This window comes from Asterias amurensis, chromosome 15, assembly GCF_032118995.1.
Source record: "Asterias amurensis chromosome 15, ASM3211899v1".
NCBI classification, from domain to species: Eukaryota; Metazoa; Echinodermata; class Asteroidea; order Forcipulatida; family Asteriidae; genus Asterias; species Asterias amurensis.
The window spans coordinates 14,938,116-14,958,574 of NC_092662.1; the positions used below are offsets into that span (position 1 = coordinate 14,938,116).

Here is a 20,459-nt window from a genome sequence, read left to right on the forward strand (position 1 = left end):
CAACTTCGGTAGTCTAGTTGGTAAGACACTGCTGTAGAATTGCAAGGGTCGTGGGTTCGAATCCCACCCGAGTAATATGCCTGTGATATTTTTTCACAGGACTTAGGAAAGTACCGAGTATACAGTGCTAACACACATCGGTGTATGGGTAAAAACCAAAATTAATATTCTTTATCCCCGATGCAAATTTAACATCTATTATAAATAATAGAACAATAGCAAGACCCCACAAACGAGATCCCCTTAGGTTGTGTGTATTTCGGTTACATTCAAACAAAGCAATTTTAACAGAAAGAAACAATAGGTGCACGATTGCTATCACAACGGAAAACAATGGGGTCTACTCTTTGTCGGGACAAAGAGTTGAACAAAGGAGGGTCCACAGTAAAGGCTGGTTAATAGTCTGTCGCGTGATGGTCGCGCGATGGAAATCTTTACGCGCGATCATAAAAAGACACAGTTTTTAGGTCTCAGTCTTAGGATCGCGCGCAAGATATCCATCACGCGACCGACTATAAACCGGCCTTAAGAGGTCGTTTGTGGGGGGGGGGGGGGGGGGGGGGGGGGGGGGGGCTACCTCCTCTTCTTTCTAGCCCCTCAAACCTTACAGGGTTACTTCCAACCCAACCTTCCATCGGTAACAACTTTATCGACTCACAATGCCAGCAACTAGGGGGCTTTACCCACAAAAAGAATTCATTATCCACCCAAAAATCCATTTCACATCAAATGACCCTTGAAAAAATACCCTCTTGAAAGGAAAAATCGAGGGGAAAGTGATGTGTATATAGACGGACATTAGTGCCATAAAAATAACACTCCATCGTCAGCGAGTCTGGAGCTACGATTGATTGAATTTCACTCCTGCTTTCTTCTTGATAAACAATGATGACATGCATTCAGGACAGGAGTATTAGGAAAAATAAAAACATGTTTAGCGCCTTCCCTTTCTTTTTCTTTTGTAAAGAAAAGGGCCCGTTTTTGTTTGTGTTTGAGTTTTTAAATGGTTCCCCCGACACATTTTTAAAGACAAAAGCGTCTGGTTTTTGTTCTCCTTTTCAAAACTGATTTTGATAAGCTGAGATCTTTTAAGTATTTTTTTTCTTCTTCCCCCGTTTACACAAATAAATTTCTTTAAAAAAATTGCATATAAAAAGAAAAAGAAAAAAAAAAGGGGCGTCCTCTAAAAAGAAAGCAGGCGGGGACAGGAAACATGTTTTTTGTTTTATTTGGCCTTATATGTTCCATCAAACCCTTTTAAGAAACTGATCGGACCAACCCCCCTCAAGTAAAAAGAACTTTTAAATTATTCACCCTGGAGGATGAGCAATTGACGGCTTGCCACCCCCATATCACAATGCGTCGGCCCGTGGCAAGGCACTCCAATACATGTTTCAGTATTGTTGTAGGACTTCATCATAACAGCTAAAGGGTATGGGTAAGCAGTGGTTTTTGTTGTTGGTGTATACCGGATCCACTGCCACCCAATACAGTTGGCTCTCTGATGGCTGAGTGATACACCACATATTATCGATAGTATCAGATATTGACAACAATGTATACTTTATAGCTACACTTTGATGCCCAGATACAACTTTTTGTGGTTAAGAATAAATTAATCTCATTTTTACAGACTATGTTCTGTGCATCATTCTTACACTTTAAAAAAAGAAAAAAAAAAAAAACACAATTTATTTTGAATTTTTAAATCTGCATAAATTTTCCCAATTTTGCCAAAGTTCTCTTTTGACCTAGACAAATTGTAAATTATTTGTTCTGTTTTACATTTCAATCCCAAAGTTATTAAAGTATTGTACAAAAAAACAGTGTTTGGTAAATGGATTATGTAATTCCTAACTTTTTAACAATTTATTTGTTCTCATTTTGTGATTTTAAATTTTTCAGCTTTTTAATCTGTCTTTTTTGCTTATTCAATTAATTATATTACTGTATTATGTGCTTGCGTGCATTTTATGAAAACCAATAAACTAATAAGTGACTTAGTTCACACAAAGCAATAGATGTATTGCACTAAGCGTCATCCACTGTCATATTTGATGTATTAACAATGCAAAAGTGCATCTGCGTACACGCTAAGCACAGCTCTTAGCCTATGATAGCCTTGCACTTATGCACATTTCATCAAATATGGCAGTCGATGACGCTTAGTGCAATCAATCTATACTCTCGCTCTTAAAAAGGCCATTATTAATATAAAGGTACAATAACCCACAATGAGAAACGTTTCGTGAGATAAGACCCTCAGGCTACGCACAGTGGAAAATACTTAGTAAGCGAGGTTTGTGGTGACTACATGTAAAAGAAAACTCTTTAGTGAGTAGTAGTGGCTCTGATGAGAGCCAGTTTCAGCCTCAAATGTTTCCTGAACGTCCGACTTTATGATGATTATTTTATGGTACATCAAACAGCGTTGATACGAAACTTTCTGAAGTGCACCCTGCAGTGTATGGGTTCTCTCGTTGCAACTCCCCATGTCCCATTGGAAATAAGATCCGTTGAGTGCGAACGCTAACGGGGGGGAAGAACCTAACCGGTTTCCGCTCCGATCTTTTTACTGGCGGTGAAATCAAAGTCAGGGTACCGCTTAAAAGCTATTAATACCCAAATGAGTTTGGCATTGAGAACGTGAGTAACATATTAAAATCAAGGATGGTGACTAATTAAAATGAAATAAATATACTAGTCCACTCGATTTTTTTTCTGATTTTTTTTCTTTCCTGGGTACAGCAGCTTTTTGACAGTATAAAGCATTATAAGAAACATTTCACTTCTATGTAATTCAGTTATGTAAAAAAATAACAGTTCTTATGCCCTAATATTTGAATCTGAGAAGCATTACTGTACCTCAGACTGTTTCTAAGATTGTGTATTCCCATTATGGATAATTCTTCCTGCATGGATAGATATTTGCTCCGCATTTTCGCCGATTTCTCAAAATGCAACCACCTTTTAAAGACAGAGGACACTATTAGTAATTGTAAAAGACTAGTCTTCACAGTTGGTGTATCTCAACAATATGCATAAAATAACAAACCTGTGAAAATTTCAGCTTTAATCGGTCGTCGAAGTTGCGAGATAATAATGAAAGGAAAAAACACCCTTGTCAAGCGAAGTTGTGTGCTTTCAGATGCTTGATTTCGAGGTTCTAAATTTGAGGTCTCAAAATCAAATCCGTGGAAATTACTTTGTTCTCGAAAACTACGTCACTTCAGAGGGAGCTGTTTCTTACAATGTTTTATACTATCAACCTCTCCCCATTACTCAGAATCAAGAAAGGTTTAAAGCCATTGGACCCTTTCGGTACAGAAAAAAAAAAAAGTTCACAGATTTACAAATAATTTACAGGGTTTACAGAAGGTAATGGTGAAAGACTTCTCTTGAAATATTAGTCCATGAAATGCTTTACTTTTTAAGGAAAAAGGTGTAAAACAATATCAATTCTAGTTAACGAGAATTACGGATTTGTTTTAAACACATGTCATGACACGGCGAAACGCGCGAAAACAGGAGTGGGTTTCCCCGTTATTTTCTCCCGACTCCGATGTCCGATTGAGCCTAAATTTCCACAGGATTGTTATTTTATATAGAAGTTGTAAAACACGAAGTGTGGGACTTGGACAATACTGTTTACCGAAAGTGTCCAATGGCTTTAATGATGATAATTATTTTGAGTATAGTGTCCTGTGCTAGTTTTATTGTGTACACATTTATATAGGGTTAAAATAATCAAACGTTTCAAAAAAAAAAAGGTACATGGTTTACTTTGCCTCTAAACTGTTATCCCCAAATGAAATGTGAATTACTTTGTTCACACAACTGTTCATAAATATCTGGGCCCAAATTTCATGGGCTCTGCTTACCACCGAATTACTGCCGCATTTGCAATCGCCATTCTTCGCTTACTCTACCTCATTTTTCATAATGAAGTCTTTGTGTAGAACGAAACATTCTCGCCCGGAAACTTAAAATTGCAAAACGCTAGCCAATAAATTCAAGACTCCCCCTGGGCCAGCGGCTTCTTAATGCATGTAGATTATTTTGCGTAGTGCATACTAAATTATACCGGGGCCCGGAAAGTTGAATTCCAAACGTCCATGTGAGGAGGAGAATATTGAAGACAAACAAAGAACAGGTGGAAGAACGGCTGTAGGGGTAGATGAGAGATGTGTTTGTAAAGATTCACTACTACTTGGACCGTCAATATCAAGACGCATAGACACGCTCAGCTAGTGATTGCAGTGACGTTGGAGAAATTACTATCGTCCGCTCTAGCTACATTGTAAAGGGCAGTTGATGAGAGATGGTTGAAACCAGACTCGTTGTTTTTCAAGACCTTCCGAGAACACTCAATAAATTTAACTGATTTTTAAAGGGTCTGGACACATTGGTAAAAACTCAAAATATTCATTAGCGTACAAGCTTGCTTTGGTAATGAGCAACATAGAGCTTTTGATAGTATAAGACATTGTGAGAAACGGCTCAACATATGCACAAAATAACAAACCTGCGAAAATTTGAGCTCAATCGGTCTTCGAAGTTGCAAGAAAATGATGAAAGAAAAAACACCCTTGTCACACGAAGTTGTGCGCTTTCAGATGCTTGATTTTGATACCTCAAAATCTGAATCCAAGGCCTCGAAATCAAATTCGTGGAAAATGACTTCTTTCTCAAAAACTACGTCACTTCAGAGTGAGCCGTTTCTCACAAAGTTGTATACTATCAACCTATCCCCATTACTCGTTACCAAGTAAGGTTTGATGCTAATAATTATTGTGAGTAATTACCAATAGTGTCCACTGCCTTTAAATCACATTTGCTGTGTAATGGACATTAAAAACCCAGTAGTCCATTATCGTTAAGAGAAAATTTTGCCCCCAGTGCTTCTGGTGCTGCAGATTGCGACACAGTAGTAAATCGTTATAAGGCCAAATAAAAAAAAATACCAGTTGATCGTCCCCTGCCGGCATCCTTTTTGCGGGCCGCATCCTTATTTTTTTACTATTTTTTTATTTTTCGATTTTTGTATAAAATAAAATTAAAAATATATAAAAAATCCATCCTTTCAAACGCGTTATGCTCTCGAACTTGTGTAAATGTCTGTTTCATAAAACAATATTAATGAAAGCCTACCACATCTTTTTAGTGTAATAATCCGACCCTGTTAACACGGGTCCTCAAGCAAATAGAGTTTGCGGTGTTTCAAACTGAAGAATTTGTGGCCTGTTTAATTTGAACTACTAAGCGGCCATCTTGGGGAAGGGAGAAAAAAAAAAAAAAAAAAAAAAAAGGCCCTCATTCTCCTCTTTTTTGAAAAATCCGGACGATCAACTGGTGTTTTTTTTTTTTTGGGGGGGGGGCCTAAGATGCTGCAAGAAGGTTTCATAATTCATACATAGTGTTCCTATCATCATGATCATAGCGTAGCTGTCAAAGATATAATGAATGCCTTAAGACACCTGTGATAAAGCACTGTAGAAAAACCTAAACTATAATTATTAATGTGCGCAACATTTTCATCTTCCTTACTCTGGTTTGTTTTTATACATTCTGAAGATTCTTGTCAATTTTGCATACTATAGCCAGGAGGTGTGGTATGAAATCAATAATTGAGACAGAAGAACATCATTTTGCGTAAATAATTCAACTATTTTTTTTCCAAGCATGACAGACATCTCTTTTAGTTTGAAAGACGTTGACCCCAAAGTTTTCAGCAGTGGATGTTCTACGTGTCTGTGGAGGGTGAAATTCAGACATCTGATTGATATGGTTTTGGGAGGAGTGAGTAAAACACGATTGAGACAGTAGAACATAATTTTGGTTTAATAATTTAACATTTTTTTCAAAGCATGACAGGTATCTTGGATTTTGAGAGACGTTGACCCCAAAGTTTCAACAGTGGATGTTCAACGTGTCTGTACAAAAAAGAGCGGAAAGTGAGTAAAACATAATTGAGACAGAAGAACCTTATTTTGAATTAATAATTAAGAAAATTGATCAAGCATTGACAGGTATCTTTTTTGCCACTTCAAGAGCTTTAAAAGCCCAACCCCACGAGTAGTCCAGCATTCTCCTGAAGACGAACAGAAATTTCGAGACCACGGCAGCTCTTTTTAGAGCCAACACTCCCACAAAAGAGATTTACACACGGTTGTACTCGCAACTGCACTATTTATTTATAGTTTCCTCCTACTTTGAGAGTCGTTGACCCCAAAGTTTCAGCAATGGATGTTCAACTTGTCTGTACAACGGACATCCAAATTTGACATCGGATTGATTTGGTTTTTCATCGAGGGGGAAAAGTGAGTAAAACACGCCTCATTAGGACCTCATCGAAAAAGCCGTTTCCAGCATTTTCATCCTTCATAAAGTCCAGCACAAAACACAGAGCTTCGGGTTATGAGAAATTGAACCACGTCCCAATCACGAAGCTCAACCCCGTAAAAGCATCGTCGTTTTGTTACCAATCATCCCCCTCTATGGAAAGGGAATCCCCTCCCATCTCTCTCCCTCGAACAAAAGAACAGGTGTTCTTTCATTCAAAGTCCCCCACAGTCCCCCCCTCAGTGACAGGTGAGGTATGGCTTGGGAGGAGTATATAAAAGGGGCCCACATCGATTGGTACAATTGATTTGAACGTGTGAATGAACTTGGTTCTTTTAATTGTTACGGGGCTCCCCTGCCGTATCGGCTTTGGTTTTGACGAAAATTGATTTGACAAGAATAAGGGGGGCGGACGACCCTTGCTAAAAGCGGAGGCTGTCGTTTAAGATGAGTGAAGACGTGACGTCATTAAGAGATTCTGAATCTGTGGGGGATTCTGTAAGGCAATCTGCTATGGAATCCAGATGTATTTAAAGGAACACGTTGCCTTGGATCGGACGAGTTGGTCAAAACAAAAGCGTTTGTAACCGTTTTTTATAAAATGCATATGGTTGGAAAGATGTTTTAAAAGTAGAATACAATGATCCACACAAGTTTGCCTCGAAATTGCGTGGTTTTCCTTCTACTGTGCGAACTAACATGGTCGGCCATTTATGGGAGTCAAAATTTTGACCCCCATAAATGGCCGACATGTTAGTCGACAAGGTTAAAGGAAAACCACGCAATTTCGAGGCATGTTTGTGTGGATCATTGTATTCTACTTTTACAACATCTTTCTACCCATATGCATTTTATAAAAAAACGGTTACAAACGCTTTTCAAAGACCAACTCGACCGATCCAAGGCAACGTGTTCCTTTAAGCCGATATTGATTGTTGGGGTTTTGACAAGAACAATCCGAGGTTTGGGAATTGTTTGAAAGGGAGTGAGTCAGACACAGAAGAAAGGATGAAACAATGCTCAATAATAAAGTCGGAGGCAATTACGAGAAGTACGACTAAACCAATCTTGTTTATAATGAAAGACGGTCAGGTTGGCATAGTGGTGTCTTGCCTAGCCTTCCACCTCTAGGACCCTGGTTCAAATCCCACTGGGAGAACTGTGGGTTTTCAGTCCCTACATGATTGCATGGATTTCCCCTGGAATAATTCTCTGGGGTTTTCCTCCCACATCTAAAAACTGAAACTTCCTTCCTAAATGTTGAGCCCTATTAAATAGCAATTTTCCTCAGGTAAGGGCCACTTCTATGACAAAAAAGGTACATTTGTATAGGAACTTTGCAGAGTGCACCACAGCAAAAGCACAGGGCACCACTGACGTGGCTCATTTTGAGGCCTGGTCTTTCATTAATCAAACGTTTGCTTTGCTAGCCTTATACGCTATTGGTATTTACGCAAAATAATTATTAACATATAACCTTTCTTGGTGACGAGTAATGGGGAGAGGTTGACGGTATAAAACATTGTGAGAAACGGCTCCCTCTGAAATGCCATAGTTTTCGAGAAAGAAGTAATTTTCCACGAATTTGATTTCGAGACCTCAGATTTAGTACTTGAGGTCTCAAAATAAACCATCTAAACGCACACCACTTCGTGTGACAAGGGTGTTTTTTCTTTCATTATTATCTCGCAAGTTCGATGACTGAGCTCAAATTTTCACAGGTTTGATATTTTATGCATATGTTGAGATACACCAACTGTGATGGCTAGTCTTTGACAATTACCAATAGTGTCCACCGCCTTTAAAAAAACTTTCAAAAGAAACAAGAGATGTACAAACCTGATCTGCAACTGACATGGTGTGCATATTTCTGGTAGTGTTTATATGTAGAACATTGAATCTGTTTGAATGGCAGAGGTCGTACGCGATCCCCGTGAAGGAGGTACTGCCTGTTTTAGGCACTCTGTTGTAGATGACGACGAATTCATCGGTACTGGATTTACTGGCGATGCTCGGAGTACTTCGCATTCGTCTGCTGTTGGATTTTTCTAGAGTTTCCTCTGTAGAAACGATAACAAAGATGGAAAGAAATGTCAAATAAAAGTTTAGAACATATAGTCCCCCTGATGGTCAAGTCATCGGAGTGTGGGTTCGAATCCCGGTCATGACACTTGTGTCCTTGAGCAAGATGCTTTGACCCAGGGGTATAAATGGATACATGTGAGGGTAGCGGCAGCCAAGGGGCTGTATACTCCCAGAGAGCTTAGAAAGATTAAAAGAATGCTATTTGCCTGATGACCAGAGTTTAAAAAGTTTAATGCTTAATATAATAACTAGAACACCCATGCCATAGCATAGAATGCCCAAACCAACAAGCAACAACTGCAGACATAGCCACAGTCAACCAACTAGACAATCTGTTGCTTCTCCATCTCAACATATTAAAGATCATAGTGACTTGTACAAAAATAGTCATAAAGTTGTAAATTTTAAAGAGCCCAACTGTTTCTTAGTGGAGTCCGATAGAGGAAGACATGCTCTACCAAGTGATTTTTATTTCGTAGATTTCTGGAATGATACATTATTTCAAAAACGGGGTCAAAGGTCACGATAACATATTAAAGATTACAGTGACCTACATTTCAGAAAATTTATTTTTGACAAAAGAATTGATTTGAGCATGCAATTCTCATCATTTTGATACCAAGTTTGCATATATGTGATAAAAATTTACATGGTTATGATATATTTTTACCAAAAAGGTGGTATTTTACCCTAAAAATGTCAGATTTTAGTGGTTTCTGCCTGACCACATGGTAAGTCCGATCGGGCTAAAAATTGGTGTGCATTCATTGCACATTAGGACCTACAAGCACAGCAATTTCTATCAAAATCGGAAGACATGAGGTAAAAAAGTGTGTTGGTCTGACATGGAATGACCCATATGTGCATTGTATGTTGAAATGTTGTTTAAACGTAAACTATGTAACTTTAAGACACATTTGTGCTCGAGTTTATCAATCCTGTACAACTTTAAGGTAGTACAAATTAACTGCGACTCAACATTTCCAACTCTACAGCCATAAATAATTCTAAAGTTATAGCACAAGGCTCTTGCCACTGTACATCGGCAGTGACTTCCCTCAGCGAAGTTAATGCTCTGTCCCTCGGAACATACTTTACATCAAAACTAAACAAAATCCGTCAAGAAAAAATATCGCCCCGCATTTAGGAATCCAATCGCGTTCGCCGTCACCACGTGTCACTGGGTTTGGACAAGGGCTCTTCCAACCCATATCAAATTGAACATATCTTAAAGACACTTCAAACAACATCGATGGGGGCTCCTACATCGAATGAGGCTGACGAAACATGAGCAGCCTAGACTCGAACTGGGCAAAATTATTGACCAGATTTTTTTCTAGAGGGGGGTTGCAACTGGGTCAGCAAATGACAGGAAGCCCAGTGGAGAACACGTTTTCCAAACGGCCACCTGGTTTTTGGAGTTTGTCCCTCGTATGAAATCTGAGCTCTCTCTCTCTCTCTATACAGATTGTAAAATGGGTAAATCCCCAATGATATGTGCATTTATGTACATAAGCCCCGCACACAAATCACCTTGCTATACGCATTATTTGCGCCGACATGCGCATGGTAATTTTTTTTACCAAGTGACTACATTCATTAATTCAGAAAAGGGAAAAGGGAGCTAGGCGGAAGAATCAGTGGGCTGGATATTATTTTTTGATGGAATTCTCGAGATCGTCTTTGAAGGACATGACTACATCAACCCGCTCAGGGACGTAATGAGTGCATCAATTACAAACTAATTTCACATGGCGATTAGGTTTCTGCTCTGTTTAGTGGAACTAAAATGATTTCTTAATTATCTTAAGAAAAGTTGTAAGACAAGAGAGCAAGTTATTGTTGAGATGATCTCAGAGTTCAACTCCCTCATGCTCCAGATATTAAAGCAACAGATGCTCTACAAATGATCAAACAGTTTTCTGATTTGCAAGCGTTGAAATATTTGTTCTTCAAGGGGCACAGCAGTTTTTCTCTGGTAATAGGGCAGGCCTGGAATTACACACAGGCCATGGCCTCTGGTCTTGGTCTTGGTGCCCCTGCAAAAGTTTCCCATAGACATTAGGATTTTCTAATGGAAATGCCCTTTGTAAAATGGCCTTGCCCTCTCAAAGATGAAATACCAGGCCTGTGTAAGGGGGAACTTCTATGAAGAAAATTTAAATTTGTATTGGAACTTTGCAAAGGGCACCACAGCAAAATAATGAGGCACCACAGCGCTGTGGGTGCGGTGGGTTAATTTGAGTTCTGGATTTGGTGGTTTCTAGTTCATTTCCACAATTTCCAAGACAAAGTCTACAATCCACAAACTACAAAACAAGACAGGCATGATACTTCATGGAGGCAACAAAGGTGATTACCTCCATGCCCCTGGTCATTGCCTTGGTGCCCTTGAAATGTTCCAGTAGAAATTTGCTATTTCCTTATAGGGTGGCCTTTACCAAGGAGAAAATGCCATGATGCCCTTGCCCTTTCAAAAACGAAGCATACATGTACAGGCCTACCAGACATAGTCTATACATAACAAACTACAAAACAAGACGGACTTGACTGTAGAGAATACTCCCTACAAAGCGTACTGGGACTTAGAAGTTTTGCAACAAATCTGAGTCACTGTCTGAATGTTTCAAATCAATCTCTCCCTATTCAACTGCCATCCCACATTCACGTCTAAATCGGAGAAACTTTTGTCCCATTTCAATCTCATTCCGGTCTCATTCTGCTAATCTTGTCCCTCCCACTCCCCCATGGCCTCATCCGGCTAGCCAAAAAAAAAAAAAAAAATAAAAAATACAAAAAATCCCAATTAATGCTCCCAATTCCTAAAGGAAGTACGCAAGAATCCTGTCTCTTTTTACACCCGAACATGAAATATGTCACGGTGAGTGTCGGACCAACTCAATCGCCACTAAGACTCAAGTCACATTTCATTTATCTCTCCTCTTTTGTCGGTGGGGACGGCAAGGAACTCGGGCTATATTGCTCTATTAGTCATTCTCTTGTTTGGCCTGCTACCCCGGAGATACCGCTCTCATTTGGTTGTAGGCATGGACCGTGGTGATCACTGCCGCGCGTTTTTCTTCTAAAGAAACCTTTCTGCCGGGCCAATTTGCCTTCGAGGCATTCCTCACCCGTGATTAAAACGACAATTTTTAAATGTTTTTCAAAGTACCTTTGGATTAGCGCTACTATAAAGAGTATACAAGGACTTACAATTTAGATTCCTACCAAGATACTGTAAGAATAGATAGCTTCTATGGTATTGTTAATGTCACTTGTGTAGAGTTGGCCTAAATCAGAGGAAAAAGAAACGTTATTACAGTCGACAAAGCTTATTTATCAGACGTAGAATCTACTAAGCCATGACAAAATGAATTTTCTGTAAGAAACTCAAACTTCAGACAAGCTCTATTTACTGTGATTTTCCTTAGATGAATGCCAGCTTTTTTTGCCCCTGGTCTTTTTGTTGGCTTCCTGAATGAATCATTCAGCACGGAATCTACTTTAGATTAAGGACTTTTCTTTAAAAACTTTATCCGCCCAATCAATGGTGTTTTACAAAGTGATTACTCTATATTCCGACACCTGTAATATTCAGCCACCCTTAGGTTCCGACAACCCCCCTCTTGAAATACATGCTAGGGTTGGGGTTAGAAATAGAAAATTACACTATGTGTGTCGGAACATTACATGTGTAGGCAGGCAGGCCTGATACTTCACGGGGGCAACGGAGGGCAACCGAGGCGTTTGCCTCCGTTGCCCCTTGCCATTGCCTTGGTGCCCTTGAAATGATCCAGTAGAAATGTACAATTTCCTCATAGGGTGCCCTTTGCCAAAGAGAAAATGCCTTGGTGCCCTTGCTCTTTTAAAAACGAAGCATACAGGCCTGTGTAGGTGTGTCGGAAAATGTGTGTAACCTTTCACACAAAAGAACAGGTCTTGCCCTGTGCTCTTGCAGGGGCACAGCAATGAGGAAAATGTAATGTTGCAGCCCTGGAAGTTCACGCAGGCCATGGCCTCTTTGCCCTAGTCTTGGCCTTGGTGCCCCTTCAAAGTTTCCCTTAGACTTATACAATTTTTATCCAATGGAAGTGCCCTTTGCAATTTAAAAATGGCCTTGCCCTCTCAAACATGAAATTCCAGGCCTGATACCGTATTGGAACTTTGCGAAGGGCACCACAGCAAAAGCAAACGTCAGCATCACGACAATGGCTGTGGGCGTCGAGGGTTCTTTTGAGACCTGAATGCACATTTTGTAAACCATCTTTACTAGTTACATTCTTAACCGTTCTAAACAAATTCAAGTATTCTGAAAAGGCGATGATGGCTCTCACTCTTTAAAGCAATCGCACAACACCGGTAAACAGTATTGTCCAAAGGCCCACACTTCGTGTATCACAACTTATATATAAAAATAACAAACCTGTGAAAATTTAGGCTCAATCGGTCATCGGAGTCGGGAGAAAATAATGGGAAAACCCACCCTTGTATCCGCACGTTTCGCCGTGTCATAACATGTGTTTTAAATAAATCTGTTATTCTCGATATCGAGAATTGATAATTGTTTTAATGTCTTCTCAAAAGTGAAGCATTTCATGAAATAATATTTCAAGGAAAGTCTTTCACCATTACCTTCTGTAAACCCTGTTATTTGTAAATCTGTGAACATTTAATTTTTGTTGTATTCAGAAAGTGTCCAATGGCTTTAAAGAAAGCTCAGCTAAATAACTATTCAACAAACTGATGCATCGTGATCCTAAGGATAGCCAACGATAAAATCTACTACTTTACATTCAAGATACACATAATAGGTCGACAAGTTTAGTTCCCTGCCCTATGAAGTGTATTGCAACACTAACAATAAACAACACACTTTATATAACTGTTGTTTGCAGAATCTCCTCTGAAATCTAGCGTGAAGGTGGGTTTGCTACAAGCTTCAAGGGTCTGTGGGAGTGGAGTCCCTCGTTGGCTTCAGGGACGTATGGCGGGCAATATTTACTCAGAGACTGTGCCTACCAACATTGCTACCTGCAGGTGTCTAGGACTCGGGTGCATGAATGTACGCCCATGTTACAATCCCCAATCGTAGCCTCTCTCGAGTGGGGTCACTAGCCTGCGGAGACGGAGAGGGCTTAAACATTTCAAATGCATGCCCTTCCGCGGCGGGTAGGCAGGTGGGCTGAATAGTGAAGGGGTGTTCTGACAAACTCTATGTGTCCCTATGAGCCACAGCAACTAATTGACATTTTAGGCTCTAATATGATGGAGATTTCACCTGCGTTGTTTAAACACAGCCTGTAGCAGTTCGGCCGGTCTATGTTAATTTTGTGTTCATCGGTACTAGTGCTACATGTATGACTGTTACAGAATCAGTTTGTGTCATTCACACATGGACAAACATGCATTCAGATCAGACATTTAAAAAAAAAATACTTTTAAGGAGTAATACTCAAATTAAAATCAACAAAAATTGGTTCTGATATTTCGGCTAAAGATTTCTGTGTGGTAGATTTTGTCCTGATAAAGGCATCAAGGAAACTTTCGACTACCTGGGCTCGGAAGTACTGCGGTTATGGAAGAAGGATATCACTTTTTATCCTGAAGTATATGAATCTGAGAAGCAGCAGACAGTAATGTTTCTCAGGTTATGTTGTGTGTTCCAATTATGGATCATTCTCCCTGCGTGGACATACCGCTCCAGATTTTCAGCAATTTCTAACAATGCTACAACCCTCTGAAAAGGACATTTTCACACTGGTTAGTTTTATGGCACATATCTACAACTATTGACCCCTTGTCACACGCGGCGACTGGTGCCACGCTCGCCATGTTGGTGGGCAAGTTAGGTTTGCGTGTATTAACACCGCGTCACCTAAAATGCGCACTTCACTGCATATCGCACAGCATACTCTATGCATAGAGTTATATATGAAAACGCACAGTGAAATTGCCCACCAGTATGGTGCATTTAAGTTTTTTCTGATGATGACGTCAGCTGAAATGGGTCAATAGGATTTAAATAAACAGCTGGTTACAAATACTGCAATTATAGGAGAGTGCACATGTTTTGTTAACTGCTTGGGTTATGTTTTACTTAAGTTCATGTAATAGACTTGCAGGCTCTGTCGTATTATTCTGCACATTATTTAGCCTGGTTTGGCAAAACAGCTTTTGAATTCTTTGTCCGAGTTTTATTATTTACTTTGCCAAAAGGAAAAAACCACAACAGTTTCGAAACCACTCCTACGAGTCTATCTTAAAAGAAATAAGCCCAGCACACTTGAATAGAATGTAACATTTATTGGTACTGAAAAGAAACACTTCAAGGCACTAGCATTTGGAGAGAAATCTCACTCTGTAAACATACGAGCAGCAGTGAGGCATTGTAACATCCTACGAAAGTAGACCAACCTAGGGGGTCACTGCAAGCGATGTGTGAAATGAGGACTTATTATTGGTATCAACCTCTTTCCCATGGCTGACGTAGCTCCACCCGGGGTTACAAACACATCTGGGTATATAGGACATCAGGCCTGATACTTAATGGAGGCAATGAAGGTAATTGCCTCCATGCCCCCTGATCATTGCCTTGGTGCCCTTGAAACGCTACGGTAGAAATTTACAATTTCCTCCTTAGGTGCCCTTTACTAAGAACAAAATGCCTTGGTGCCCTTGCCCTTTCAAAAAACAAAGCATATAGGCCTGGGACATCCCCAAGAGTTTCAGAGCATTAACCAGTGAAATGCTAAATGAAAAGGAAAAGCTCTCTTTTTGTTGAAGCTGTCGTTATTTTTGGGGCACTATCTGTTTAATTAGCTCATTACTGGTACATTTTGGCATTTTCTCCCGTCTGTTTTTTTTTTGTTTTGTTCATTTTTTGTTTTGTTTTTTTCTCTAGGGCTGTTCCCCACAAGCTTATTTGAACAGCCTCATTACCTCCAACTTATAGACGATGTGACCTCTGACGTCACACGAAAACCATAACATGATTCGTGCGCATACTGCCGGGCAAAACCTTTGTGTTTTGGCAGCCAGCTAGAAAGTGTATGCAATCTTACCATGAAAACGTGTCTTTTTGCCCCGGCGAAACATGACATATACAGAGTTTTTCAACAGAGGGCAGTTTAAATGTAAACATAGGTCACATCGTCTATAGTTACATTTTTGTCAGTGTCTTTATCATTGGTTATGTTTGCTCTTTGCTTGTAATGTACAACTTCGTATTTGTCCATATAATTCTGTTAAAGAGAAAATGGCCGATCATATCACACTTAACTTTTTATACAGTGTAATTCAGTTTTCTATGGCACTGTTTCAAAAAGAAAAAGAGGAAATCAGCTGATTAGCTGAAAAGTTGCCTGCCTGGGTACGAAAATAAATGTTACATTGACAAAACAAAAATTGAATTGAATTACTGACTGAGTGTGGAGTACCAGTGAAGGGAGAGATCGATCACCATGGGAACGAGGCGGCATCTCGTTGCCAACCCTCGGAGTCACGCTCAGCGTTCTTGTTTTCTTACGGTTTACTGATGGAGTTCCTCATGGGTGGTATTAACCCATGGGTCAGGTGGCTTTACACATTTTCACGATGAGACAAAGTGACACACCTTTAGAGGTACTGACAGGCTCTCTACTGACTCAATCACGATATGGTGATTTATAAGGAGTTGACAATTGTGGCTTTCTCTCCTGATAGTGCTAGAGTTTCATTCTGCAGTCTATAGACCTATCTATTTCAAAGTCACAGCCAAAGTTTTTGCCACAAAAACAACTTTGGAACAATGTGAAAGTATACTTCACAAGCAATAAAACAAAACAGTGTCATGCACTGATACAAAAAAAGTTAAAATTTTGAAAATAATTCCCAAATTTAACCACCTTTTGAGGAATTATTTTCAATATTTTTTGGTTTAATTTAGAAAAATATTTCTTCTATATTTTTTATATATTTTTTAGTTTTATATATTTAGTTTTTATTTTTTATTTCCCCCTTTTGTTGTTGTTGTTGTTGTTGGGGGTCGGGGGGGGGGGGGGGGGGGGGGGTGTCGGATAAGTAAATACTTCATTCATCCCACAGCACTCATCAGCTCTAAAACTCTTAACTCAAACTCAGTCATTTCTTTTGTCTCTCATTTTCCAGACAGTAATACAGAAAGTTCATTCCAATCAGCAGTCTCTCTCCTTCCATTCTCACAGCCCAACGATTCCCCAACCATAGTGGACCAACGATTCCCCAACCTTAGTGGAAACTACAAACTACCATTGACTTAACAAAGGACAACATTTACTAGAATGATTTCCCCAGTGAATTCTAGCCATCTGTTCCCCCTTTTCCAAATCATGCATTTTTCACTCACTAGTCACTACAACACCAAAATATTTCTCACAAAATATTTTGAATATTTTGTTTCATGAAATAAAATAAAAAGCGATTTTAGTCTGGTAAACAACCCACCATATGCTTTATTCATGATCATCTTTTTTCGCGTCAGCCCAATTAACTTAACGCCGTTTATCCCCGTGTTTTCTTCAAACGTATATAAATTAAATGACCTAGTATCGCTCAACTCGCAGTTGAAGAACTTCTAGCAACCTAATTTTTTCGCAGGGACTACTTTTTTTCCCCGGTACTCAAATGTGACACTTAAAATATGAGTATTGACAATTGGAACATTTGTAGTAGCCAATTTGTTAAATACCTGCAAATACAAAGTGCAACGGAGGGGGCATATTTGGAAAGCAAATTGCCGCCGAGTTAGGTTAACTTGCTTGATGGCACTGGATGGCACTGAATTGCTTCTAGACTTGATTAGCGTCAACCTAGATTCCTGTCTGTCACGCTTGCCCATTTATTTGTATCCAAAAAACGATCAAACGTACAAAATAAGTTCTCGTACGAAGAACTACTTCTTTTCCATGGAAAATTTCACTGCTGGAGACAAAGGAGTCAATACGATAAGTGCACTGTGTTCTTTTATGTGAATTACACAACACACAGGACCTACGGCTTAACGCCCCCATCCAAAAGACAAAGCATGGTTAAGTGTCTTGCTCAAGGACAAAAGTGTTCATGACCGGGACTCGAACCCACACTCTGCTGATCAGAAACACCAAAGCTTGAGTCCGGTGTTCTTATCCGTCTTAGGCACACGACACACCACATAAACATATGTATAAAGATATATTAAGCGCCTTGCGTCTTGTGGTAATTTGGCACTCTATAGACAATGTGACCTATGTTTACATTTAAACCGCCCTCCGTTGACAAAACAATGTACACGCCATGTTTTGCCGGGCAAAAAGACGCGTAGTCATGGTAAGATTGCGCGTATTTTCTAGCTGGCTGCCAAAACACAAAGGTTTTGTCCGGCGGTATGCGCACGAGTCATGTTACGGTTTTCGAGTGACGTCAGAGGTCACATCGTCTATTAATCCAGTTATTAATATCATTATAAATGAACAAATTCTTCTTAAAGTGTTTATGTTTTCCGAGGTAAAAGCCCCTAGGTCAGGGCCGAGTAGCAGAGGATGGGAAGGATCATGGAAGTAATCACGGTTGACTTTCCTCCAGTCTAGCTGCTATAAACACCACGAGTTCACGCCTGACTGGTTCAACAGGAAACTAAACCAATATTACCCACATGTTCTGAAAGTAATAACTGAGCCTTTACGCAGTCACACCCTAAAGCAACACAATACTGTTACTCCTAATGTATACACAAGTAACCAGACCGTGGTTGAATAGATTGGCCCCTTACATTATCAGTCTAGCACCTACTATAGTAGTATTCAGGAAACCCAACCAAAATGGCTGTTCAGGGGTCTTATTTCTTAAAGGCAATGTATTGGTTCTTGAAAGATTGGTTGAATAGATTGGCCCCTTACATTATCAGTCTAGCAATTACTATAGTAGTATTCAGGAAACCAAACCAAAATGGCTGTTCAGGGGCCTTATTTCTTAAAGGCAATGTATTGGTTCTTGGAAGCGTTTTGTTGTTTTAATCTTATAAAATTGTAGTTGTATACATTTGTGTTAATTTGTGTTAATTTTTTTTATTATTATTTTTTTTTTATGGTTCAGTTTTTTTTAAACGTTCCTTTTGATTGCCTATTTTATGTCTTATTTATAAACTTAAAGGGATTGTCCCCTTGGATAGTGATTTGGTTCACTTTTGGGCAAACCCTAGGCTTCTGTTTGCTTTTTTTGTTTGATTTGTAATGTCTCTCATTGTTTTCCTAATGTTTTTTAATCCTTCAGTGATGCTGTGTGTTTGTGTGTTTTTTAAAAGCCTGAACGAATAAATAAATAAATAAATAAATAAATAAATAAATATATTTCCCTTTTTAGGGGTGCAAAACAAAATGCTCGATTGGTGATACCCAGTTGTAGGAACTCTATAAGTAGGCAAACCCAATTTTCAACTTCTCTATTTACATTCAATAAACACATGACTTATCAACCAAGTCAACAATTTTGAGACGAAAAAATCTTATAAGTGCATCCTCGTGGAAAGTATATGAGTGTTTGACGTACATAGCGTAAGGAAAATGAGCTCTTGAAGCTGGGTGGCTTGCCATCTCAAGAGACGTCTTACAAGATGAATTGGATGTGACTTGATAATAATTAACGTGATGTATTGTTAGGAGCACGTTCATCGGGAACACGTTCATCGGTCAGTGACAACTGGACTTTGAGATTTGTATTGAAAAAGCAAAGCACAGTCAATAGACTGCTGGCTTCTAAACTGGTTGAATGATTAGTGACATTTTATTGAAGATTTTTTAATCAATATTTGAAAGAACTTATTTTGATATTTATTATCAATAATACTAAACATTTCTAGTGTGCCATATCTGTCAAGGACTCTGCTATATACAAAGGCCACCAAAGGCCACAGCTATGATTTCCAAAATAAAATGTTTGTAATGGGGGAACAAGAAGAGTCCATGGAAATAGTGAAGATTTTACCATGTAAGAGGTTTAGGAGCAATACCGCTCTCTATTTTTGTCCGGTTGTAAAATATTAACAGAACACATCACTTGCTATTGTAAAACCATACAATACAACCTTCCTTAAGTACCCTTTTTAAAACTAATTGACGACCAAGCAATAATGTCTACTCTGGCATGAATAAGTTAACATTTCCGGATGATAAAAGAAATTCCTCTTAATTTGGAAAACAGCTGGATATTTCAGCCAGTTTCTATAGTAACAAATTCTGCAAGAAATACTTAATGGCCTGACGTTTCGGCTTAAAGTAACAAATTCTGATAAATTATGCAAAGGAACCATAAGTGTGTCAATAAAGAGAGATGACCTTGACACAATTTCACAAAGTCTGTAAGCACAACAACTTGCTAAGCACAGAAACATCTTGCCAGCAGAAACGGATTACCAGCCAATATTGCATTAAATTTAGTTTGAATTATTTCTCATCAAACAAGACATTTCAGACAGAAATATTTTAAAGGATGTTTTTCTACTATCATCATCATTAGACCATGTAAGTTTTATGTAAATCTGTGATCTTAGACAAGTTTTTTTTCTTCTTACTACCTCTGTACTGTTCCTTTAAGTGCAGGGACATCCCTCCGTGGTCTCTAAGTTATGAAACACCCACTACTTCATTCATAAAAGCCGAACCTCTTTTAACATTCTTTGACTCTTTCAAAATGTAGAGTAAAGACACAGGAGAGAAAACAGATCTAGAGGATCGTATTCAAACTGTTTAAGATGTAACAGCCCTATAATTTCCCAAGAGTAGGCCTCTAGAAGACTTTCCTTCTCTCTCTCTGGTGTTTTCATATCCCTTTTCGGAGTGGATCCATGCAGGAACAAAACTAGCCTTTAGTCAAGGCGCACGCGGCACACCGGATGGCACGCACAACCCCAAAAATGTAACGCACGAAAAAAGACTATCACCGCTTTTTTTTTTCGTTTTGGGGGCCTTATGTTTTTCTTTACATTTGCCAACGATTTTGGTGGGAGAAATTGTAACGAATTGTGGCTTCTTATTGGCCAGCAA

At 39.1% G+C, this 20,459-nt stretch overlaps 1 protein-coding gene across 1 annotated transcript in view; it reads right to left on the reverse strand.

Annotated features, from left to right (window-relative positions):
• Nucleotides 1-20,459, reverse strand: part of LOC139948084 (heparan sulfate 2-O-sulfotransferase 1-like) — an 86,463-nt gene that overhangs the window by 12,562 nt on the left and 53,442 nt on the right. The window contains exon 3 of the mRNA XM_071946114.1: nt 8,182-8,402. Coding sequence (XP_071802215.1) covers nt 8,182-8,402 — 221 coding nt within the window. The remainder of the gene's footprint in view (nt 1-8,181; nt 8,403-20,459) is intronic.